Genomic DNA, 24962 nt, shown 5'->3' on the forward strand with positions numbered 1-24962 from the left:
TTGATAGTTTTTCTCTTTATTCTTTGACAGTATGCATTATTTGCTGATCAAATATTTATTTTCATATTAAAATAGCAAGTCTCTTGCAAATGCCAATGTGATTCTAAAGGGACCTCTGCCTGATTTAGTACTTTAAGTCTGTATCTTCTCTCTAAACATTCCATCACAAGTGGATATGTTGTGAGCTCAAATTTGTTGGCGAATAAGTGAGGGGATTCAATAATCCACTGTAAGTCTCCCAATCCATATACACAGATATCTCGAACATAATGTCCTGTTAAGATAAATTAAAACCATAGTTAGTATAAGCTCAGCTTCCTTTGTTTACACAATAAAATTCTAGTTCTGTAAAAATAACTTTCTGTTATAGGACATCACCTGTGATTTTGTTGGTTTGCTTGCTGTGCATTGAAATTAAACTGGTTACTTTAGGTTTCCATAGTAGCTTTGACGGCAGGGGCTTTTAGAGTTTGGCTTATAAATAGCTAATTGGAAGTTATTATTCCCATTGACTATAGTTTTTGAATAAAGTTTAATGGCTGCCATGGGTGAATGCTGTGGAATCCTTTGGCTGGCTAAAATCACAAGGGAACTGGATTGGAGAAAAAAAATGAGGGAGAGTTTACAAAAATAAGACAAGCCAATACTGCTTCCTCTAAGGCACTGCAGAGTTATTTGGTGATTGAAGGCCTTGGTGTAGTATTCTATTGGGTTAGGCTAGATGGGCTAATATGTTAAATTTTTAAGGGATGATTTTCCAATGGAGAACTTAACTATTTTATTATGCATAATAAAATTTTTAAAAATTAGGACTTAAAGCCCTAAAGCATAATAGTGAAGTTGCATTGGTTTTTTACATCTAAATTATAGTGTCGTGGTAACACAAGAAACTAGTAATTCGTACTTCATTGTGTTTTGGGCACAAATGTAAGTAAATGGGCTTATGAAGGAAATTGATTTGTCAAATACTTACATTTAGATTTTTCATGAAATTTTGACCAGAGCTTTTTCATATACAGATATCTTTTCCACCTTATTTCATGTTTTGTTCTTCATGCCCTCTACACTCCAACCAAACGGTATTGTCAGTCATTCCTCTCAGCTGCATTTGTAATCTCCAGCCTCCTACTATTCACGAAGATTATTCTCCATGCCTAATACATGTTCTCATCTCCTCTTCCTACTGGCTCAGCTCAGGGCTCTACTTCTCCAGTGTTTTCCCTAAACTTTCCTCCCCCAGCCCCATGCAGCTGAAAATAATTCTCTTCCTCTTCAAATTTTTTGTAGAGCATTTTGTTGAGCAATCTCTTTTGTGCCCATCATTCTACACCTTATGTTATACTTACCTGTGTGCATGTGATATCCTCCCCAGAAGAGGATGTTTCCTGAGGGTTTAGATATGTTTAAATATGTAGCTCATTTTTATCATTTTATCCCTAGAGCCTCACACAGTGCCTTGCACCTAGTAGGTGCTTAAACAGTGTTTGTTGAATGAATTAAGTTTCACTGGAATGTGAATGCATGTTTAAATAGCAATGTTTAGAAATATGTGGTTAAAATATAATTTTTTTTGTATTTCAGATTTTAAGCAGAATATTACTAGTAAAAGTTTAACTTTTGGAAGAAAAAATAATTTTGTCATAAAATTTCAAACATTCAAGTTTTGTCTTTCTATTACCTTACTAATAATAGTAACAATGGTTTATAATTTTATATACCATCTTTTCTGTTACATGATAAGTGGAATAACTGGTTAGTATAAGTATTAGTTTCCAACCTCTCCTGATAAAACTGAAGTCCCTCAAACTCTTGTAAACACAATAATTCTACACAGCTGCAGTGGAAATAGTTAAATGTTGTGTAGATATGTGAGCCTTCCACCAAAGCCTCTAGCGTAGAGATATCAGACTCACACCATGTGCAGGTCACAACATTCCCTAGTGTGGCCCAAACCAGATTAAAATGTAATTGGGAAACATTAGCAAAATAAATTTTAAAATATAATAAATAATGTATATTGCCAGTTTCTATTTGACTTTGACGCCTCTTCCCTAATGCCCCCACATGGCATGAAGGTGACCCTGGGTTCTTAAAGTCTGTGTCAGTTGAATACATGGCTTCTGGTATTAAGCCAATGGTAAACTATCAATGAACACATCACCAAGCATTACTGGCCATTTATATACTGTATGTCTCTTATATGGTGACCAACCATCACCAGGTTGGCTTCAGGCTGATGAATTTTTTTTAGTTAAAAGCAGTTCTCAAAGATGACCTACTAAAGTTATAGAGGATTGTGATGTGTGTTGAGGGAGGGGAGTCCCTGGACCAGTGAAATTATAGATACTTGAAGTATTCTTTTATTGTACACATGAGCAGCTATTGAATAAAACCTTAATAAACTATCTACAAAAGAATCTCACTTTGTTACTTTCTACCTATGTGACCTTGGGCAAGTCACTTACTTTACCTAGTCTTCAGTTTCTAGCTATAAATTTAGTAGTCCTACATCTTCAACATTTACCTGTCAAAGGATCAGGCCATTGAATGTTACTGCTTAAAGATAATTTTTTTCCTTACTCTAATACTGCAAAAAATCAGCAATTTTCATCAGCAAATACACTTCCTCCATTAAGATCACAACCCCTCTAAGCCTTAATGTAGATGGTTTTCATAAATTATTGTGAGTGAAAAAATCCACCTCATTATGAGACCATGTTCCCATTTGATTAAAATTCTTATTAAGTCCACAGCCTGTTTGTTTTAGACAGGCCTGGCTTTCTTCCAGCTCCTTGGCCTGGTGCACCTGATTCATTTGCATGACCAGTGTATCATAATCAAATGAAGAATAGCACCGAATTTGAACTTGTGAATTTGCAAATTCATTCTTTAGAACTGATTCAACATATACAAATCAAACTCTGTGTAACATAAGAATAAGTAAATAGGCTATTTACATCATGGTGAAAGGCAGTGCGCTGTCATGGAAAGAGTGCAAGGTGTGGAGTCAGGAGACCCAGATTCAAATCCTGCTTTATCACGTAGGGAATGCTCATACATTGATGGACAAGCCACTCAGAGTCTCAGAGCTTGTTTCCCAGTTATATAAAATGGGGATGGTAAATAGCACTACGTAGTTCACAGGGTTGTTGGGAGAATCAAGTGAGCTAGTGTCTATAAAGTGTTCTGCAGATCTTAAGGTGCTATCTAAATGTGAGTTATTATTATGTTGTCTTTCATTTCTATGGATAGGAGGTTGATTATAGTCAGAAATGACTGACTCTAAAAAATGCTTAGTGTATAAATGGTCTATAGATGTCCTTGGTTGGGTAGAATTTTCTCTCTCAGGCATCTTGCTTAAATAGCCCATACACAATGAAATTCATTTTATTATATCCTATATTTGTATGTGTTCATCCAACTAAATATAGTAAAGTCCTTGAAAGACAGGAATAATTTTTTTTCTTTTCAATCCATTTTGAGGTCTTTTTAACATGTTTAAACTCAGATAAATAAATGAGTTTAACTTTTTTTCCTCCTTAAGAATGCCACTGGCTATTCATTTAATGGACAGAAACATACTCTTCAGTATGTTCTTGGTGGGAACTTGAATTTTGCACCTTAAACATTTTGAACCAAAATTTTTGAACCAAAATTTAAGCAATGTTGCACCTTAAACCTAATTTTAAAATCATATTCTACTTTTTCTCCGCAGTATTAGTACACATAAAGGGAACTAGAAGAGACAGGTTAACAAAATTATGTCTATCCTAAATATTGAGCACTAGTTTATAAAATGATGTTCAATTTATTTATTAGATATTCTTGGCAAGTGTAACAGTACTATTTAAGAATCAGTGCTTTTATTATTCTCATGCTACTTGAATATTATAGATTATTACAGAACCTCAGGGTTGCAAGGGATCTCAGAGACTCCCTTGCATAACACATGCCTTCCCAAGAATCCCTTCCATAACACATTTGAAAAGTGGATATGCAGCCTTTGTTTGAAGATTTATCGTGAGAGGTAATCTCAACTCCCAAAGCAACTCTGATTTGTAGGAAGTGTTTCTATCAAGTTGGAATCTATTAATTTTGTAACCTGCATCCACTATTGGCTTTCTGGAGCCTAGCAAAGGAGGCCTGATCATATTTTGTTCTATATGACAGTACTTCAGATACTTGAACACAGTTCTCATTGGTAATAACTCAAACTTTTTCCCATGGTGAAATGGGAGCAGCCATTCAGCCAGTTCTGAATCCACATACCTACTCTGCCATCTCTCTCACATGTCTCCCATGAGAGGAGCACAGGGAAACTTTGGCTAGTACTTTGCTAAAATCCAGCTAATTTACATGTACAGCATTCTCCTGGCTTACCAGTGTCTCTGCCTTGTTAAAAAAAAATGGAGAAGCAGAAGAAGAAATTAGTCTGACTTGACCTGTTCTTAATGACTTATAATAGTGTATTTTAGAACTTTAGTAGCAATTTGAAATCAAATTTACTGGTCTGTAGGTTATAGACACTGCAGTTTTCCCACTTAAAGTCAGAATATTTGCCCTCTTTCTATTGCTATATCACTTTGATGTTCTCCATGATCTTTCAGAGATAACTGTATATTTAAGTATAATTTGACATTTAATATTACCTTTGCAGCCATTATGAACAACTCCTTCCATATCTTTCCATTTAATAGCCCGAATATGTCCTTCCCACTCAGCATTTGGGGTAGCACCTGGAGCATCTAAGGAAAAAAAAAGACAAGGAGATTAAAAATAACCATAATTATCTCCAAAGAATATTTTTCCTTCCTCAAGTCCAAGAACTAGTGAATTGGTATTTTAGAACAGAATTTAAAAATATATGTAGGAAGTCATTAACGGTAGTTGGTATTTTTATATTTTTTGTTTATTTTTTGTTGGGCAAGGGAGTAACAAAATACCATATGGTCTAATAGAGAGAATACTAAATTTGGAATTAAGAGAATTTGGGTTTGAACCCTGTCTGCCTCTTATTATCCTTTGACCTATTAACAAGTTATCAAATGATTTCTGGGCCTCAGTTTCCTCGTCTGTTAAATGATAAAGCTAGATTGGATGATCACTAAAGTTCATCACAGCTCTGAATTCTGTGAATCCCAGCTAAACATTATTCCCTTTAAGGACTTCTGTATCAGTTTCACTTCCTCTTTTTGTAGGATTAAAAAGGAATATTTGCCTTGTTTTGCCCTCGAGTTAAATCATTGCTTCTGCAAAGGAGAAAAAGAAATCAAACTTGCAGCCCCTTTTGTTAACAGCCGGCCATGATGTATGGAGTATTAAGGGTCCAGGACCACTAAAAGACCTCAATAGTTAATATTCTTTCTTAATATTAGTTTAAACCATGGAGAATAATCATCATAATGCTTAGACACTAAACTTGCATTTTATCCATTTTAGCTGCATAAACTGAATGGCTATTTTTCTAAATATTTTCTTTAAACTCTCTCATAAATAGTATGGAATATGCCTTTTAAGAGTCTTAGGAGTCCTTTAGTTCATTAAAGGAAAACCAAAATGATGAGGTCTAACTTTTCCAAGATAAAAGAAAAAATAATTGACCTCACCAAATAACATAGCTATGTATTTAGATTTCATTTCTTCTGCCCTTATCATGTAGCATTTATAGAGCACTTTGCCCAATAATGTTGTATTTTCCATAGTAGTCTGCTAAAAATCAGCTACTGTTTCATTTTTTCTTTGTATCCCCAGAGCCTAATACAGTGCCCAGCCCATAGTAAGTATTTAACAAATGCTTGTTAAAAAACAAAAAACACAAAAACAAAGAAGAAAGTTTGTTAATCTTTTGAAATAGAATTAACTAGTATGAGAGAGGATTAAATCCAAGATTATCATTCAAGTTAATGATACATTTTGTGTATTATTTTATCACCTCTGAGTTTCTAAAATGTTGTCTTTTGGTATGGGATCAGAGCAGTTGGTCATTGTCATTCCAATTTAAATCCAATATGGACCAGTTAGCCTTACTAAAGAGAAACTGCTTCTTGAACACAAAATGGATCCTTAACTGTTGCAACAAAAGGATTTTTCTTTTTAAGTCTACTAACATGTGCCAGTTTTCTTTTGTTGAGACTTGGGAAAATTGTAAAACAGATTTCTTTAAAAGGTAATATAAAGGAAAATAAATTTGATATCCTTGTTTTAAATTCTTTTTCCTAAATAGTTGATTAAATTTGGAAGCTCCCAAAACATAGCTCAAAGAAAGTAATAGCCACAAACATTATTATAAGTAGCATTTCTATTCTAAATAGCATTCCAGAAGATTTGTATTAGGGTAGTCTCATAACTTTTAAATTGAGGCTTTTGAGAATTCTGTATAATTGTTTGGGAAAAGGAGGGAGGAGAGCCAACTCCAAAGGTTTTGAAGCCATGGTCTTGGCTGGTTTTATACCATTGATAAAGAGATGCGCCTTGTTACTCCTACCATGGGATGCACATCACATTTGGCAGCAACTTAAAGAGCTCTTGGAGAAATTGTTGGAATGGATAAAGTTTGAAATGGAATGAAGCTTAGCTGGAGCTGAACTGCTTCCTACTATCAGTTCTTGTTCCCCTAGAACCCAGACAGCCCAGCATTCATCTTACCTCTTAATCTATTCAGTGTAACCCAGTAATGTTCATCGGGGCTGTATGTATCTTTGGACCATTCAAGCAAGTCTTTTGCCCTGACATCTGTCAGTGTGAATTCAACAAACTGCCTAGTGAGTAGATAATAAGCACTTCCAAAGTATATCGTTAAATTGTGCGGGGGATCCTTTTTTTCTTTTTTAGTTGGATAAACATAAGCATTTCCCTGATGAACATATTCTTTGTAACTTTGGTGTGTCCTGTATTTCATATGTGCAGGCTGAATTACTCCTGGAGTCATATTTTTACCATTCCATTTGCTTTTGATATATTGTATGATTTCTTTGTTTGTCTTGATTGGATAATCCTGCCCACAAAGGTTTATTACATACTTCCACCGAAATGTTGAGCTTACTAGGTCTTTCATACAATTAATGTCTGCCTGTAGTCTTGAAAATCCACCATAAATCACAGTCTCTCTCTTTGATGAAATAAAAATGTTTTCGAAACAGTCAACCAGGTTTGTCACTGCAGTTTTATAATTCTGGGGTGATTTTTCATCAATGTGTATGCAGTAAACATTCTGAGGCACATAAATAGCTCTGAGAAGTTTCACAAACATAGCTAATTCCTTATGAATGGTTATGATATATGCCAAGGAGAAATTCCCCTCTTCTGCAGACAGGGATCTTGTTATGAAATGTAGCCCCTGAAAAATCAGAGAACAGTTACAGCTGCCTGGTGTCCCTAGGCAAGGGGTTATTTCAGGTTGGTGAGTATTTTGCTGACAGAGTTGTCCAATTTGAGGGGCAGCCCCTTTCCCTTCAAAAAGGGCTGAACATATTTCATCTGGATAAAAGCCACAGTCTGTCGATTCTGGGTAGGTTGGTTCTTCTTTTGATTCATCTGGAATCGTATTCCTCACATAAAGAAAAATGAAGATAAAAATGCAAATACCAATGCACCCTAAAAATCCTGACTTTGTTGCATCCAGCTGGTTCATTTTTTATCCTCCAGGCACTTTCTCTTCACCATAGTTTGAACAAATATTTGTTTAAACCTCCTAAAAAAAAGTACATGAAATTTAAGGGTAGCTTTTTAAAAGTGAACTTAAAAGGGAAGGTTTTGGGGTGGGTTTTTTTGCTTTACTTTTACAGGAATAGTTACAAAAATAAAATAAATGCAAAAGAACTGCTCGAAAACCTAAGCCGTGTAAAACATGTATGTGTATGCCAACCCATACTCTTATAGATAGTAATAGTAAATCATTTCTTTAACATCTTAACAGTTTATGCACTTTCTTTACTGTAGTAACCTTATGAAGTAACTAATGTAAACATTACTACCTTTGCTTTGCAAATGAGCAAACTGAGACTTAGAGAAATTAAGTGATTTGCCCAGGCTCACATACCTATCAAGAGCCAAGTCCATCTAACATTACCATACCATGTTACCTCTTTTGGATGTAGATATTAAAGGGGATGTGTCTTATTTTATAGTCATATCACCTTTTTTTACACTATTTTTTAAAAAATGTTTTTTGTCTTCTAATGCAACAAACATATCTGCTATGTGCTAGGCTGTTGTTGTTTGTCCTTCAGCACTGAGGAGACAAAGACAAAACAAAAAATATAGTCCCTGTCCTCAAGGAGCTTACATTCTACCACTGGAATGGAGAGTTATAGCTCAGGACCCCTTCCAGCCACCACCCACAACTCTGAGTGATGATCCTTGTTCCCCAGAAACTGTTTGCCACAATCCTAGAGCAACAGACACCGTAGCCAAAGCTTTACAAGGCCAACTTCCACAGGAATACCGACCTTTATAACCCAGGACCACTTCCAGACCACACCCCATCCAGGCCTCAACAGCCACAACGTGTATCCCTTTTTGGCCATTTTTAGGGACCTGCCTCACACTCATAGGATCTGTTGGCCCTAACCCTAGGTTATGAACTTCTGTAAATCTTCCAGTCGAAATCCACTGGGACCCCTCCCAAATACACCTTGGGGCTCCTCTTTCATGTTGGACTATTAACATTCACAGTCAAAGGGACCTCTCAGTCTTACTAAGCCTGACACATAATTTCTTATTCTGAGAATTCTTATTCTGAGAACCACTTATTGTGTCTCATTTATTTATGGAATCCAGTGTAAGGAAACTGCCACTCCCTATGAATTCTGTTGCTGCTCTGCAACTTACAATGGGAGTGGGGGTGGGGGGGAATGAGACATTAAGATACTCACCTAAAGTAACACTGTTAATATATCTCAGAAGAGGAACTTAAATCCAGGTGTTCTTAATTCCCTGTCCTTTATACCAGGCTGTCTCTTATTACTGTCTCTATAAGATAGAGATTATATTAAATGTTTTATTTTTGTCAATTTTTAAAAGGTCATTGAACCTTTACTTGAGCTGTAAAATATTTTAATCTGTAATGAGAATTTTTTTTGTTGAAGAGGAGGGGAACCTGCCATCTCTTATTAAGCTAGGCTTTAATTGTGGAGAAAATCAGTAAATCGAATTGTAGATTATATAAAGGCTTGTTCTTAAGAGGAGCAAAGTAAAATATTTTTTTCTTTAGAATCAGATGTAGTTCCCTGCTTCATTTTGTTTTTTAAACTTGGTATAAATTCACTTTCCTCACATATAAAATCAGAGAGTTGGAGATGATTTCACAGGTCCTTTTCATCTTTAACATTCTCTGGCTTTTGTATTATAGGCAAAATCTTTTTCATTTAAAGCGGTTTTTGGAGATATACTTTCAAAAATTTACTCTTAAACAACAGTGGATAAACTAAAAGTAATGTAAAGAAAATGCAAAAGATTGATTTTAGATAGTTTAGTTTCCTCCCTTCCGTTCCCTCCCTCCAAAGCATATTTAATGGACCTGAAGAGTTTGAAAAATATTAATTTTGATGTCTTAATTACTTCTCACCTGATCACTCCCTCAAGATGCTAATGAGAGGAATGGTGAGGGGGAGGGAGGATATTCACAAATAAACTGGCTCTGAATAATTGAGAACTGATAACCCTGATAAAACTAATGAATGTGGAGTGTATTAAGACAGTGAAAATTTGCAGAATGTTATATATGTATCAAAAGAGACTTAACTATTCTGAGAACCATTCATTGTATTAATACAACCCGTTTTGGCTTTTTTCTAGCAAGAGCCCTAACCCAAAGAAATGAGTTGGAAAAATGACCAATTTCCTTTAGTTGAATTAACATAGGCCAGAATATTCTATGAAATGTTATAGATTTTTACTTTCAAATATGCTTCAGATATTTTTGTTACTTTTTTAACTTTGCCATTTTTGTATTTTATTTAAAATTTTTCTTTTCCCCTGGGTTCTCTAGATTTTTTCTGTCATTTCCTGGCAGTCTTCCTTTTCAAAAAAATCAAGTGAGAAATAGGGAAAGAGAGTACTCCATTTTACAGTACCTACCTCCCCCCCCCCAGTAAAACCAAAATAAAACACTTGTACCTCTCTCTTTCTCCAATGATTACAGGTATAAGGAGCCATAATCTTCCTTACTGCTCAGTAGATGAGTTCCTTCTCTTTCCTGAGGTGTACTAGGTGTTTCAAAATGTCAGGACTCTTAAAGTAGATACAAAAGGGTTATCAGGTAACTTCAAGATTTGGTCCAGTAGGAAGGGGGCTTATGTAGCATGGGCATATTATCATAGGCTTTTCTTTGGTGTCTCCTTAATTTTCTATCTTAAATGCTTATGTCTTCTATAATAGTAGTCATTTAGCAAATTTGTTTCCTAGAATAAACTCCTTTTCTTTCACCTGGAGATAACTCATATTACTACAGCAAAAATAATTTTACTCACAGTATGAGATGTAGGTAGAGCTAACTCTTTACTTAATTTTGCCTATACTAAACTATCTGATACCTCTCCCATGAATTCCTACCTCTTTTCTTTGGCCACTTCTTTCTGTGGAGTCCTGAGGCCTCCTGTTCAGTCATGAGGCCTCTTATAGTGGAAAGATTTCCTCGAGTTGGGAAAAAATGCCCACTCCTTTGAAAAATATCTTCCCTTCATCTCCCTTTTTTCTTCCCCTCTTCCTAGTCTATCTGCACACACGTGCTGTCTCCAGTGCTTCCAAAATTGCCTAGGAGCTTTTATGAGTTTGGAGGGAAAACATGTCTAAAAAGCTCTTGAGGCTTCAAGGTTTAAAGGAAACAATCAGGAAGCAGTTCCACACCCTGTGTATTGTTTGTTTTTCATAGTGAACCAAATCCTGAATTTGAAAGTCATATTACTGATATAGTGGTTAAAGCACTGTTAGGCTATGAAAGTCCCCCTTTTAAAAATTAGCAGCTTTAAGGAATCTGTGTTTGGTTTGGGGGGTTTTGTTTGTTTGTTTTTTAATCAGGGAGGCTGGGCCTATCTAGATCTTCTAGGTTTGGATGAAGTATGATGGAAGTTGTCACGTGGTGGTTGAATAAAGGGGAATTGAGCTGAGAATCCTCCCTTCCCCTCCAGTGTTTCAGCCTGGGAAGGCTGGCCAGTGGGAAATTGTTGCTGTGAAAAAGAGAGGCTTGACCAGGTTCTGTGTTTTTGTTGTCATCGTTACTAGTGTATATCTATCAGTGTCCTTTCCTTTGCAGGTCTCAGTCATTTCATTTAAGTGTTTTTATGCTACCCAAGTTAATTGAGGTTTAACTCCCAAAATTGGATGCCCAGGGTAAAATTAGTGTGGAGTATAGGGATAAGGATCAGCAGAAGGGTGTGTAGGCAGCCCACCAAGGATCTGCCCTTTAGTAAATGAAAAGCAAGAGGTGGTGTCTAGAGAATACATATATGCAGCCCAGATTCTGTTGAGCAGTATGTTCCCATTTTAACCTTAGAATTTGGATCCTTTGGTCAGGGAGTCCAACATCGGTCCATATGCATCTATTCTGGAGTTGTCAGAGACAAGAATCCAGCACTTTCCAATTGAAAAATTCAAAGTATAATACCTTTTTTCTTAAGAGGATCAAATGGGACTGTGAAGTGAGAGAAAAGTAGGGGAAGAAGGTTGCATGATATACTTATCTCATTTGAAGATAAGACCTTCCAAAGTAAATTACCCAGACCCTTGTTTCCCTCACCACCACATGTCTTTGCTGTTCTTCCTTTTGCTACTTAGAAGTGGTGAAGATCATTAGTTTTAGTTACTGATTTTGAATATTAGACATCACCTTAATTAATTGCTGAATGTTCTTATGGAGTACTTAGAAAAAGGATATAGTGGTTTTTGAAAGGCATAGGTCTTGGATTCATATCCCACTTCACATACTACCCACATGATCCTCAGGAATTCCCTAACTTAACCTCAGTTTCCTTATCTGTAAAATGAGGGGTTTAGACTTGATGGCTTCTGTGGTTCATTTCAGCTGTAAATCTATGATCCCATTATGTTAGGGAGTAAAAACATATTGTCTAAATGGAAATGTAAATAATTCTGTTAACTTATAAATTTGAAGATGTTCAAATTGATTTTTTGTGTAGTGGAAAAAAGGACCTAGGTTTAAACCCTGGCTCTTCTCTACTTCTATATTTGTATTACCTTGGGTAAGTTACTTAACTTCTCTGGGCCTCCATTTCCTCCTCTGTAAAATGAGAAAGTTGCAGATTTTCATATCAGCACTCTCCATGGTTATAAAGAACTGGAAACAAAGTGGATGCCCATCGATTGAGGAATGGCTGGAAAAACTATGGTATATAATTATAATGACATATTGTACAGTTAGAAGGGAAAATATGAGAAATTCAGTGAATCTTGAAAAGATTTGTATGAACTGATGCAAAGCAAAATAAACAAAATGAGACATGATTATAACAATGTAAAATAAAAAGTTGAACTCTCTTTATTGAGTGACTGCTATGTACCAGGTACTATGCCAGACACTGAGGATACAAAGACAAAAATAAAACTGCCTCCAAGGGGTCTACAGTTTGTGAGGGGAAACACCATATACGCCGATAAATCGAAACGAAGCACGTATGAAGTACTTTGGGAGTAAAAGGAAAATACTCTAGGTGAAAGAACTAGAATGAGCTTCCTTTTATAGGAGGTGGTGCTTGGGCTATGCCTTGAAGGAAGCTCAGGATTCCAAGAGGTGCAGGTGAGAAGACGGGGGCTTATTCAAGGCACAGAGGAGAGAATAGCCTGTGCATACACATGTGGGGTGAAATGTCCTATGTTGAATAGAAGGTAGGAAGTAGGTCAGTTTGGCTAAGTGCATAAGAGGAGTAATGTGAAATCAATTCAGAAACATGGTTTGGATCCAGGCTGTGAAGGGTTTTAAATGGCAGAGGGATTTGACCATAGATACAAAGGGGAATGCCTGAAGTTTTTGGAGCAGAGTAAACAAACTTCTCAGACCTGTGCTTTACAAATATCACTTTGACAGCTGTTTGAAGGACGAGTTGGAAGAGGTAAGAAAACTGAAAGCAGGGAGAACACTTAGAAAGCTATTATAGTGGTCCAGGTGAGAGGTGATGAGTACTAGCTGGCTGAATGGAGAGAAGGAAGTGGGTGTGGGTAATTTGAAGGTAGAATTGATGAAACTTAGCAACTGATTAGGTATGGGCAGGGTAATGAAGAGAAAAAGCATAATGACAAAACAGTGACAGTTTCAGAAAATGTAATGAAACATACTTCCTCCTCCCACAATATAGGTGAGGAATAGCTATAATAGAATGTTGCATACATTATCAGATGTGGTCTTTGTATTGCATATTCTTGCTTAGTTATTTTTTTGTTGTCACAAAGGAAGATTCAGTCTGGAGGGAGGCAGGAGATGACTCATGTAAAAACAAAAGCATCAGTAAAATGTATTTTTGAAAAAAAGAAAATGAAGCTGTTGAATTAACTGGTCCCTAAGGGTCCCTTTCATCACTAAATCTTATTTTATTGTTTTCTGTAAGTATTAGAGGTTAGCTGAATTTCAGTATGAAAAACACCATTATTTGGGAAATACTACTTTTTGATAGGTTTTATTTTCTTATGATTTGTGCTTAATTAATAAAATCGTACCTCTTGTCAGCTAACTTTATCAATTTTTTTTCAGAAATTGTTTTTAGAAGGTTGCATTAAAAAAAATTCACCTGTTGTTTGGTATTAGATAGGATCCATGTATTCAGACTGCTGACCTTTTACGTAATCCAAGGATGCTATTTCATTGTGTTTGAAATTTTGGCTTAAGTAGAATTCTCTCCTAAAAGGGAAGAAAAAACAATTATTCTAATTAATCATTTCATTTTGTAGTAAGTGGATCAGGTGTCCTTTATTTCTTTTACAGATAATGCAATTAAATTTTTAAAGTTGAGTAAAATTATTTTATTTTAGAGTTGTACTATAAAGACTTTTAATATATTATGGTGAAAATATTGCTCTTTCAGATAGTTAAATGTCCTTTCCCCAACTAGGGAAAGCTTGCTCCTCACAACTTTCGTATTTTTGGTGATGCAATTTTCATTTCCCCAGGTCATCTTTGACATTTGCCTCTCCCTCACTCCACATTCCAGTGAATTACTAAGGACTAAGGACTATATACCTCCACAACATCATAATAATATCCATTCCTTCCTTTCCACTTAAAATTCCACTATTCCTATTAAGTCCCTGATCAGCTCTCATGTGTACCAATAAATGGCCTCCTAACTCAGAGTTTCTTAACCTGGGGTTTGTAGGGGGGGAAAAAAGTATTTATTTTTACTAGCCTTTAATTTCCTTTGTAATTGTATATATTTAATGCTTTTAAAGACATTATTTAATAAGGAGTCCAGAGGGGTCCATGACACACAAAAAGGTTAAGAACCCCCCTACATCTCCCACCATCCCACCTCCGTCCTAACTATACTTCTGGACTCCAGACTCTTAACTAGTGTTTTGGTCTGTAGATCTCCCTCTGACCCATTCTTCCCAAGATTGCCAAAGTAATGTACTGAAATACGCAGGACCAAAGAACTTTCCATTGTCTACCAAATAAAATATACATTTCTTACAAACATTTCACAATCCGACTTGAACCTATCTTTAGCTTTACTTCCCACTACTCTATTCATGTTATCTACATGAAGACCAGATTAGATTACTTTGTTCCTTCCATCATCTTGATATCTCCTGCCTTTGGACATATTAATGCATGTTCTCTTGTTTATTTCTTGAACATACTTTCCCCACATCAGCTTTTTTTAAGGCCTGGCCCAGTTACTACCCTCTCCATAAAGCCTTCTCTGATTCACTCAGCTGGGAACAGTTCTTCCCACACAGAATCTCTTATGCCTTGATGTGTGACTTCCTCTACACATTTCATTATATTATTACTTGGAGCAGTAGAAGGAGCCCTTGCTTCCAATCTCAGCCTTCTCTCCTGTGTAAATCTGGGCAAATCACTCTACCCCCCCCCCCGAACCTCAGATTCCTCATCTATAAAAATTAGGGATTGGCTGAAGTGGCCCCTTGGCTCCCTTCCAACTGTAGATCTATGACCTTATTAATTCTGTATTATAGTTATTTTAGATGTCTCACTTCCCTAGTATGTTATAAGCTCTTCAAAGGCATCACTATATCGCTAGTACAGCCAACATAGAGTGTGTGCTTAATACATATTTGTTCAATTTATCAGATGCCCTCTCCCTCTCCACCCCAAACCAGTTCATGTTTGTATTCTAAAAGTACTACTATAAATCACAGTAGCTTTTTTCCTTAGGAGGCTATGATCCAAATTATCACTTATTAAAGGATGTTTATTCTCCGCCCCCCCATTAACAAAGAATCGCACAGCAAGAATACAGTAGCATTTAATTTATCTGGCATAATGTGTATTCTAGATAAAATTTCTACGTAACTGAAGCCTACTTCTTTAAATGTCCAAACTTTAAAAAAAAATTAGTGGAAAGCTTTCTAAATCTACCTGACTTCTTAGAATATAATTTTTAATAACATAGGATTGTCGTTATAAAAATAAAATGTTATGATCTGATGCAATATAGTAGTATCCTTCGGTAACATAGGGCTGTTTTTGTCCCATACTGTAAAGCTCTGAATTGTGCTTCTAAATTTTTAGTTTTTGTCTATACTTTTTTCTATCCTTTCCCTTACTATCAAGCTGTCACTTCTTGTCTTTTTTTTTTCTTCCGGTGTGCCTGCTACCAGCTAGGCCCTACCTTCTCTTTTCTAATTTAATGGTTCTGACCTGCTTTGGGCTATGAAACCAATTAAGCAAGCTTATTGGAATTGTGTACAAACTAAAGATAAATAGTCTGTAAATGAGAACCAGAGGGGCTCTTCTATGAGCATAATGTTTAGGTGCTCCAGTACATAGACAGTGATGCCTGTGTGGATTGCTCAGAGGCTTTTTTGCATTACTTTCTGGTTCATGGAATCATAGAATTTAGAGCTGAAAAACAAGTGCTTTATGGATAATGTAATGATTAATGGTTCACTGCTGTATTGTTGCCAAATAAGTGGCCTCCAGATCAGTGAAATACTGGTATAATAGGAAAACAGATTTAGCTGGGGAAGATTTTAAGATTTAACCTCTTACTGTATCAAGAGACTCCTTTCCAAGTTTTTTCAGCTTTTGCCTTGGAGAGAAAAGACTATACTAACAGTCCTTCCTTAAAAAGAAATTCTGTAACAAGATAACAGAGGAAATGCTGTTTTTAAGCTTGTGAAATATTGTTGCAAACAACCTTAGATATTGAACCCATTTGATACTATGTTGAGACTACACATTTGGCAGCATATGAACTTGGCATGTGTCTAAGGAAAAATGTTGCTTTCTAGGCATTTTGTTTTTAGTAGGTTGTGGCAAGACAAATAAATATGGAATGTTGACAAGTTCTAGTGAATCTTCTGTGCCTTTTCCCCTTATTTTGAATTTTTGACATGGAGTCATCATAGGATTATACTTTAAAATTGAAAGGGACCTTAGGTTCAGCTCCCTCATCTTACAGATGAGGAAAATGAGGCATAGAATGGTTAAATGAACAGAATCCCACATCTAGAAAGTGTTGGATATGGAGTTTGAGCACAGTTTGTCCTTATTGCAAGTCTGGTATTTGATCCACTATACGGATTCTGCGTTTTCAAGGTTTGAACTTGGGAAATGTAGGAGAAGTAGCTTTTGGAAGCTGGCCATATATTTTCCCCAGCAAGATTGAGATAGGCTTATTTGGGCTTTTTATCATTCTGTTTGAGGAACAAAACATTTCCAAAAATAAATGAACTGGTGGACATTCTGTACCCAGTAGCCAGGCCCCAGGAGGGAAGGGGAGAAGGCTTGTGTGTGCATTGAGGGACTAAGATACTATAATGCCTTTCAATAGGGAATACTCCAGGAAGAAAAAAAAGATGTTACTTTGATTTGGTAAACACCAAGTGATGTTTGTTGCAAAATTTTTAAAAATTCAAAACTAAATAAAAATATAACTCTAGGTCATATGCCTTTGCTCTGAATAACATAACAGATATCTGACAAGTAATAGGTCATGAATTTCAGGCAGTATTTTTATACAATAAGAAACTTGATAGCTTGAATTCATTGCAGTAGAATATGGCTTGTATAATTTTGTGGTACTATAATTTTAACAAATATTAATTTAGAGGATTTCCTTCATTCTCAGGGTTTAAAAATTCATATAGATATACATATGCACGTGTACTTATGTATGTCTTTTAAAAGTTTGGTGTTATTTAGGAAATGAAGACTGATAGGATTTTTTTTCCAAATGCGTATAGTGATTTTTAGATATGACATGTAAGGTAAATCACAGTGATTGCTTACTATTCCTTATAAGGAAATTAACTATTAGATAAACAAGGAATCAGATTTCCAGCATTCATTACAAAAAAGGCCTATTTTATCAAAATAAAGAGCAAATTAAGATTTTTAGGTGGCAAAAATTGAGCCATCAAATTGATAGCCTTCTATTTTTTTTTAAGGTGGAAAAAAATTCTCTTTTAGTATGGAGAGAAAAGTTATATACTATCAAGGCAAGTTTAGGGATGGACTAATTAGTTTGTAATATGATCTCAATTTGGGGAGCTGAGACTATGATAGGGTGCCATTTTGAAAATATTACTTATAGCCATACAGGCCGCTAGATTTAGCTAAAAGAAAAACTGTTTCATGGCTTCATTCTATACCCTTTGCTCTGGCCAGCATCTCCTAGTTGTACATCTCTGGTCAGAATTTGTGTGAATACCTAGGTGTGGTCCATCATAACCAGGCATTAAATTCAAAGCACCTATTCTGACAATAGATCATCTTCCTATATTCTAGGACATTTATTACTAGTAGAATTTAAAACAAATCTTTGCATAACCTGGACCATAATTGTGTTTGTTAGTCAAATCATTTTTGAAGAGTTATATTGGTGATAGATTTGGACTGAAAATTGCATAGTGAATCAAACTTTGTTCTTTTTAAAGGGGTCATGAAATAACACAGTTATTTTCATAATTATCAGTTTATGGAGATGGAAGTTTTCCATGCCAATCATTAAGCATTGAGTTCTACAGATAACTGTTTTTATTACATAGTGTCTTTTAAAGTTAAGTGATAAAGTTATGTGGGCATATAAAAACAATAATTGACTTTGAACTTATAAAGGGGGAAAGGGCACTATCAGCAATACAGAACAGCTTTTATTTTACTGAAGACTAGGGTGACAGTAATATATACTTATTAAATCGGAAGAAACATCTAATGTCATTATCAGTTAATATTTATTTAGTGTCAGGGGGTATATGAGACTGAACTAGATGAACGAATGCACATTTCCATCATTTCCTGCTATTAATATAAGTCATTTGGGAATTTATTATCCTGCAAACCTAATCATTTTATTGCACCTGCTACTCTTCTCTGCAACCCCTAATTCCCCCATACCCATATGTAATAAGTAAAGTTCTTTTTAAAGGTAATAAGTTAATCTTGCCTCACAGTTCTAATTCTGAATAAGTTTACATCATCTTGCTTTTTATTACTTGAATGGAAGGGGAAAAGCAACATTTGAATATTTGTGTTTCATTTAAAATCTGACAGTTTGTCCTAAACCCTCACACATCTTTAAAACTAATGCCATTTGAAAGAGTGAGTTGGAGCAGTTTTTGGCTTATTCTTTGGTTTAAGCATGATAAAATCAAAGTATAAATGTATAACAGACATAAAAGGGGGAAATTTTAGAAGACTTTTTCATGAATTCAGAATTCAGCATTATCAAGTGTGTATAAGTAGCATTGTTTTAAGATTTTTCTCAGTTTTTTTTTCACTTTCTTTTTAAAGCAAGTAAGTAGTTTGATTATCTGATTTGCAGTAGGTTTGTTTATTTTATAGATTAATATCAAGTATGTGGATTATTTCCATTAAAAACATTCTCAAATTAATGTTTTGGTTTTTAACTGCATGACATTTTCATAAATCTAAAGTATCAATAAGCCCTCTTTTAAAAAGTTATATCTCAAAGTTTTGAATAAGAAATAAGCCGTATACTGTAGATATGCTACATTTTACACTTATTGTTTTTGTATATTAAAATATCTTCACTCAAAACATCAAATAAAAAGGCTTCTTTGACCCCATTCTCAAAGCACTGTGTAACAGCAGTTCATAGTAAGATTCTAGTACTCAGGTAATTGATAAAGCATAGAATTTTTGAACGTTAATTGAAGCATATTTAAACATACCTCCTGTAGAAGAGCCTAGGGAATTTACATATATGTTTTTTTTCAGTAGTTTTGATAACTAAATGAAGGTAAATCCCATATGTAATCCATTATCCTTCAGGCAGTACTCAGGCTGAAAGTTTCATTACACCTTTCTGAGACAGTCACATGAAATTAGTTAAATATTAATCTGTACCTTTCTGCTTAGTTGGATTAGCCCAGCATCACTAAGTTGCCTGTAGACGCTTTGTTCAATTGAAAGGCCTTTAAAAATTCGGAACTTGATGCCCTCTCGGATGTGATATGGAGTGGAAGCCTGCTGGCCCCTAGATTTTTACTTTGTGTCATTGTTCCAGTACAAGCCTTTTAAGGCAGCAAAGCCAGTCTTTGTAAATGAGATCTGTGGAGACTGCATTGCTGTTGATTATAAATAGTCTTGCTGCAGCTTTAACCTTTAGATTGCTAACAGATCTAGTGCATAATATGAAAATCCCCGATGGATTTAACTCGTTGTGGCCAGGCAGTTAGCTTTTCTTTGAAAAACATTGAGGAATAACTTTTGAAAATTTGGTGAACCCAGTAAGCCCTCCTATGTCTAATTGAAGAAAAAATATTCTATGAACGTATCTAAATTACATGGTTGTAATTGTTTTTATTTTGTTCAAAATATGCTTGTTAAAGCCTGTGAGGTTTACAAAATCAAATGCATTTCTAATCTCAATGTCCATTAAGCTCTCCTCCTTAGCAAAACTGGTGCTAGTAAAAGCTTGATGCAGTGGAACACACGGCCATGTTTGTTGATTGACTAAAAGAGAGGAACTGATTTACTAAATTTATTCCTAAAAGACTACAAGAAGTCCATTCCACAGACATTTATTGGGTACTAGGGATAAAAGAATGACTGTTCTTGCCTTTGATGAACTTAAAATCAAAGGGGGGAGGGGATTGTGTGTGGGGAAGACAAATAAGTACATTGTAAGACAGAATGTGATAGGAGCAAAGGAGAGAGGCAGACAAATTCTTTAGGAAAATTTGAGGAGCAAGAGAACTTTTTCAGCTGGGGACTAGTGAGCTTCATGAGGAAAGGTACCTGAGCTGAGCATTTAAGGATTTCAGCAGATTGAGGTGAGGGTAGGAATATGTTTCAGGCCTGGAGGATGATAAAATCAAGGGAACACAGCTGATCTTCAATTTGGCTCTTCTCATATAGGTTTTGTGAAAGGGAGCAGTGGGATGGAAAGGTTGGAGTCAGATTGTGGAGAATCTTAAATGCCAAACTAAGGAGTTTGCCTATAGGAAATGAAAGAGCCATGAAAGTTTTTTAGTAGGGGAATGATATGGTCACATCTGAGCATTGGAAACATTATTATTTCAACTATGCAAAGAATGGACTGATAAGGTTGAGACTGGAGGCAGGAAGCCACTTAGGATGCTGGTTTAATGGTCTAGTCCATTAGAGATGTAGGCCTAACCATGCTAACTCTGATTCTCTAGTAGAGAAGAGAAGAGATGATGGGTGCTAGAGATAGGGCTCTCTCCAACTTCTCAAGTATTGCCAGAGGCTCTGAAGCCTTCGCTTTCTAATGGTCCACTACTCTTCAATTTCAGTTCAATAAACACTTATTCTTATTGGGGGAAAAAAGCACAAAACATGTTGCGTATTGGAAATTACATAGTACCTGCCCTTAAGAAACATATTCTCCTGGAGGGTGGGGATATACAGCTAACAAAATGTAAGGTAGGTGATGCAGGGCACAAATTAATGTGCCAAGCAAAGTGCTCTGTGGGAATATGAGGAAGGACAGAACATTTTAGGTGGGGGAAGGTTTCACGGGGCAATAATATCTGAGTTGAACTGTGAAGGAAGAGGGGGATGTAGAGATGAGGGTATATGTTCCAGTCATTCATTCACCAGCTTGTGTACCACATTTGACTTGGGCCTTGAAGGATGGGTCAGAGACAGGGAGGCAAAAGGGAAACTGTCCCTGCCCTCAAGGGGCTTATATTCTAACCAGGGAGACACTCCAGCTTTCAAAGATCCAGAGTCAGGAAAAAGGTAGTCTTCTCACCATGTGACTGTTAACCTAGGCAGTTAAGTGGTGCAGTTGATAGAGCACTGGGTCTGGAGTTAGGAAGACCAGAGTTCAGTCTCACCTCAGACACTTAGTAGTTCTGTGACTTTGGGCAAGTCATAGAACCTTTGTTTGCCTCAGTGTCCTTATCTATAAAATGGAGATAATAATGGTACCTACCTCCCAAAGTTGTTGTGAAGATCAAATGAGATAATATTTGGAAAGTGCCATGCACAGTACTTGGCATGTAGTAAGCACTAGGTATATTCTCCTTCCTCTATTTTCTAAAACTGTGCTTCAACACTAGTCCCAGGTAGTTAGGCCTCTTCATGCCAATAATGGTTAGAGATAGGATTAGAATCTGTGTCTTCAGACCTGGAAGAATCTATGTCTTCAGACTCCAGGTCTAGCCTTCCTGTCTCTGACTGTGTCCTACCCATCCTTCAAGGCCCAAGTCAAATGCTGTTTCCTTCATGGAGCCATTCCAGATGCTCCCAACTGGAAATTACTTCTTCTTCATCTGACTTAGCGCTTTTATACTCTGATTTGCATCTATCTATATACTTGTATTACTTTCCTTTTATTAAATTGTAAGGTCTTTAAGGGCAAGATTTGTCTTGAATTATTTTTATACCTTTGTCTTTACTGAGTATAGTATACTTTACTTGGTAGACAATACATTTTTATTGGCCAGGTGAATGAGCCTAGAAGTCAGTGGTGATTTATGTTTTTAGAATACTGTATTGGTGCTAATATAAAATATTTTTCACAGGAAAGATATATAATATATATTATGTATATATGTATTCAGTGATTAAAAAAACATCACTTCTTAGTTCACTCTGGTATTTTATACAGTCCGATATTCGGGGGGGGGGGAAATGTGGCTTATATTTGGATCTATATAGTCAGTATTTGATAGGACTTACATTGATAGGTAATTTTTTTTTCAAATATACATCTAATCTGATCTTACCTTCCCTATTTCTTACAGAATAAATAATTTGCTTTGTAATTTATAGATCATAGATCTTAAGGCTATTGCCCAAACCAATTTCTGTCACTTCAGCACTATGTAAATTTAAAATTGTTAGAAACAGTTTTAAAGTTAAGTAATTCTTAAACATCTTGCTAGTCTATGACCTTATAACCCTATTCAATCCCCTATAAATGATTTTTAATTTTTCTTTTATTCTTTCATAAACTATTTTTCGTTTTCCCTTTCTGAACCTATAAATTCTTCCAGTAATTCAGTTTTGTAAAAATTTTAGTTTAGGAATGGTAGATTACATGATGAGCTAGTTTTCTGTAATTATTTCTAATAAAATATATCTCACAGTCCCCTTAGGAGTCATGAATCCTGTCAACTGCCTGCCTATATTTTATAGGAAAAAAAATCCTTGTAATGAGATCTGCTTAATTTAGTTCATTTTTTAAAATATATAACACCTGGAATGCTACTTCTACAGAGATGATTTCTGCTTATGGTTAATAGCATTTCTGTATCTGATTTGGTACACTGGTATAAGGGTTAATGAGGCATGCTGTTTTTCCCCAGTAGCAATATATGTTTTTCTATGTCACAGTGGTAAATTTCAAGTCATTTTACAGTGGACCCAGTAAGATGTACAGTATTTTAAGTTCTCTCTCACTACTTTTGCCCTGAGGACTCTGAAAATTAATGTCAGTAGCTCATGTAGACAGTTTTTGATTGTGGAAAATTGTATGGGAAGGAGGAGGCCTTTTGAGTTTCTTTATATGGGATTTCCCTTGTAGCAAATGCTTTTTTTTTTTTTCCACCAGAGGCACTGGTGATTTTCTCTCTAAACTCATTGCTTTTCTAATTTCTAATTTCTAAACTCAAGCTAGCTGTACCTCCCTGGCTGGTGATGAATATGTTCTATACAAGTATAGAAGTATTCTTTAGGCGATTCTTCTCCTTAGCTTTGGGGATATCATATACAGTTTGAAGGCATTTTAAGAGTTTACTATGTTAACTTTTATATGTAATGCCAGAGAAATAGACTTCAATTTCATGGAATGACTAGAAACTTTAGAAACCTAAGAATATGGTGATATAAAGCTGAATATTTGCTCTGTCTTACTCTCACTCTTTCTACCCCAATACTAAATTTTAAATATTTAAGTTTTAAATATTAGATATTTAAATATTCTGTTTACTGAAGTAGATAGAAATATTGATTTTTATTTTTTCAGAAAAAATTCTAAAGTATTGACATAGCTACAGAAATGAAAAATGTACGTTTGTAATTTAATTCTTTTTAGTCCTAAAATAATGTTGAAGATACCCTAAAAGAATGCCACAGTACTTCAAAATCAAATAAATTAACTATAAAACATGTTTATGACTGAAACTTCATGTTACCAGTTAAGGATACATACCATTAAAATCTATATTAGAGTGTTGTTGAATTATTAGAATTATTTTAATAAAAAAATTATTAGAATAATTTTTTTAAAGGAAACAAGATTTTTTTTTTAAGGCATGACTGGTGCAACAGAATGAAACCATTGGCTTTTAGTCCTGGCACAGTATGGGACAAGAGAGCTTTATATGTGGCTTTAATGACTCTTTGCTGTGTCTGAATTTAAGAACAATGCTAATATATTTCATGCACAGTTGTTCAGTACTTTGACATATCCCCATTCATTTTCCTGGGTTTAAATAGAATTCTAACAGATGCTCTGTGAGGAAAGAGAAGCCCAAGGATCCTTCAGTTCAAAATATAACCGCTGTAATGTCTGGTTTAAATCCAAAGAAAGGAGCGAATAAAAACATTTTTGTTCCAAACTTATACCAGCTTTAACACACGCCACTTACATCCCCACAGTATTAAAGGAAACACTCACTAAAAGGCAACTCTCAGATCCCACGGAGCAGAATCACAGCAGGGTTCATTCCTGGATTTGTTTTCGACTTCTATCAGTGTCCTCTCTTTCAACAGATCCAGCTCGAATCACGTGAACAGAGTTGCTTGGCAGGTTTTGTTGCCCTTTTGTCCCCTGAGAATTTCAATCTCATTTATTTTGACCTGTGGGTCTCTTAGCTGTGAGTCTTTGAAGAATAGAGAAGAAGCAAAAGCATCAGCTCAGCATAGTGCAGCAATTTTTTTTTCTTTTTCATAGCATCAGATTTAGAAACTCCCATAGGTGGAGGTTAAAAGATGATGATTCATATAAGCTAAGTAATTCTTTTGGCTGAAATATGGAGCAAGGGTAGATAACATTCCTCTGGTTTAAATAAATTGTGCTAGGACTAGATGTCACATCTACCATATTTTATCTAACATTTCATTAGGAGGGTAAACTAGTACTAGAAAAAAAATGATCAGCTTCATATTAGCATTTAGGAAAATCTAAATACTTCACATTTCAGCATTAATCTCCATTGTTGGTGGAGCTGTGTCAAAATACATTGCAAAGATGGAGTCTCTTTTGCTTTCATCTGCAGGAGGCTTTTGCTTTAAAATCTTCCCACTTTTGCTGGTTATGAAGGCATTCTCTGCGTTTTGCTGGTTTTACATAGCCAGACCTCTTGGGGATAGGGGAGCAGGCAAAAAATGG

At 35.5% G+C, this 24962-nt stretch overlaps 2 protein-coding genes across 9 annotated transcripts in view; one reads left to right on the top strand and one right to left on the bottom strand.

Annotated features, from left to right (window-relative positions):
- Positions 1–24387, bottom strand: LOC110205130 (putative beta-1,3-galactosyl-O-glycosyl-glycoprotein beta-1,6-N-acetylglucosaminyltransferase 7). 8 transcript variants are annotated; one of them, XM_020981431.2, is made up of 8 exons: positions 24249–24386; positions 13737–13846; positions 12193–12338; positions 10117–10230; positions 8874–8970; positions 6646–7690; positions 4650–4745; positions 1–274 (listed from the first exon to the last, which is right to left on the bottom strand). In XM_020981431.2, exons 6-8 carry the CDS (start codon positions 7628–7630, stop codon positions 48–50), a joined length of 1308 nt encoding a protein of 435 aa, XP_020837090.1. In that variant the 5' UTR covers positions 7631–7690; positions 8874–8970; positions 10117–10230; positions 12193–12338; positions 13737–13846; positions 24249–24386; the 3' UTR covers positions 1–47. The 8 variants fall into 8 exon arrangements, with proteins under 8 accessions (XP_020837090.1, XP_020837095.1, XP_020837092.1 ...); XM_020981436.2 differs by lacking the exon at positions 8874–8970 and having other exon boundaries at positions 13782–13846; XM_020981433.2 differs by lacking the exon at positions 8874–8970 and having other exon boundaries at positions 12193–12292.
- The window catches only part of RTF2 (replication termination factor 2), a 65531-nt gene that overhangs the window by 23457 nt on the left and 17112 nt on the right, over positions 1–24962 (top strand). The gene's annotated exons all lie outside the window — the stretch shown is intronic.

This window comes from Phascolarctos cinereus, unplaced genomic scaffold, assembly GCF_003287225.1.
Source record: "Phascolarctos cinereus isolate Bilbo 61053 unplaced genomic scaffold, phaCin_HiC Scaffold_2;HRSCAF=192, whole genome shotgun sequence".
In the NCBI taxonomy this organism is placed as follows: domain Eukaryota; kingdom Metazoa; phylum Chordata; class Mammalia; order Diprotodontia; family Phascolarctidae; genus Phascolarctos; species Phascolarctos cinereus.

What these genes read in the sequence shown, in the direction of transcription:
- LOC110205130 (XM_020981434.2), bottom strand. Translation starts at nt 7,630, where the DNA reads ATGAACCAGCTGGATGCAACAAAGTCAGGATTTTTAGGGTGCATTGGT. An exon ending in TACACTGAATAGATTAAGAG is followed by an intron (nt 4,746 to 6,645) that starts GTAAGATGAATG and finishes TTTTTTCCTTAG; the next exon opens with ATGCTCCAGGTGCTACCCCA. An exon ending in TGTTCATAATGGCTGCAAAG is followed by an intron (nt 275 to 4,649) that starts GTAATATTAAAT and finishes TTATCTTAACAG; the next exon opens with GACATTATGTTCGAGATATC.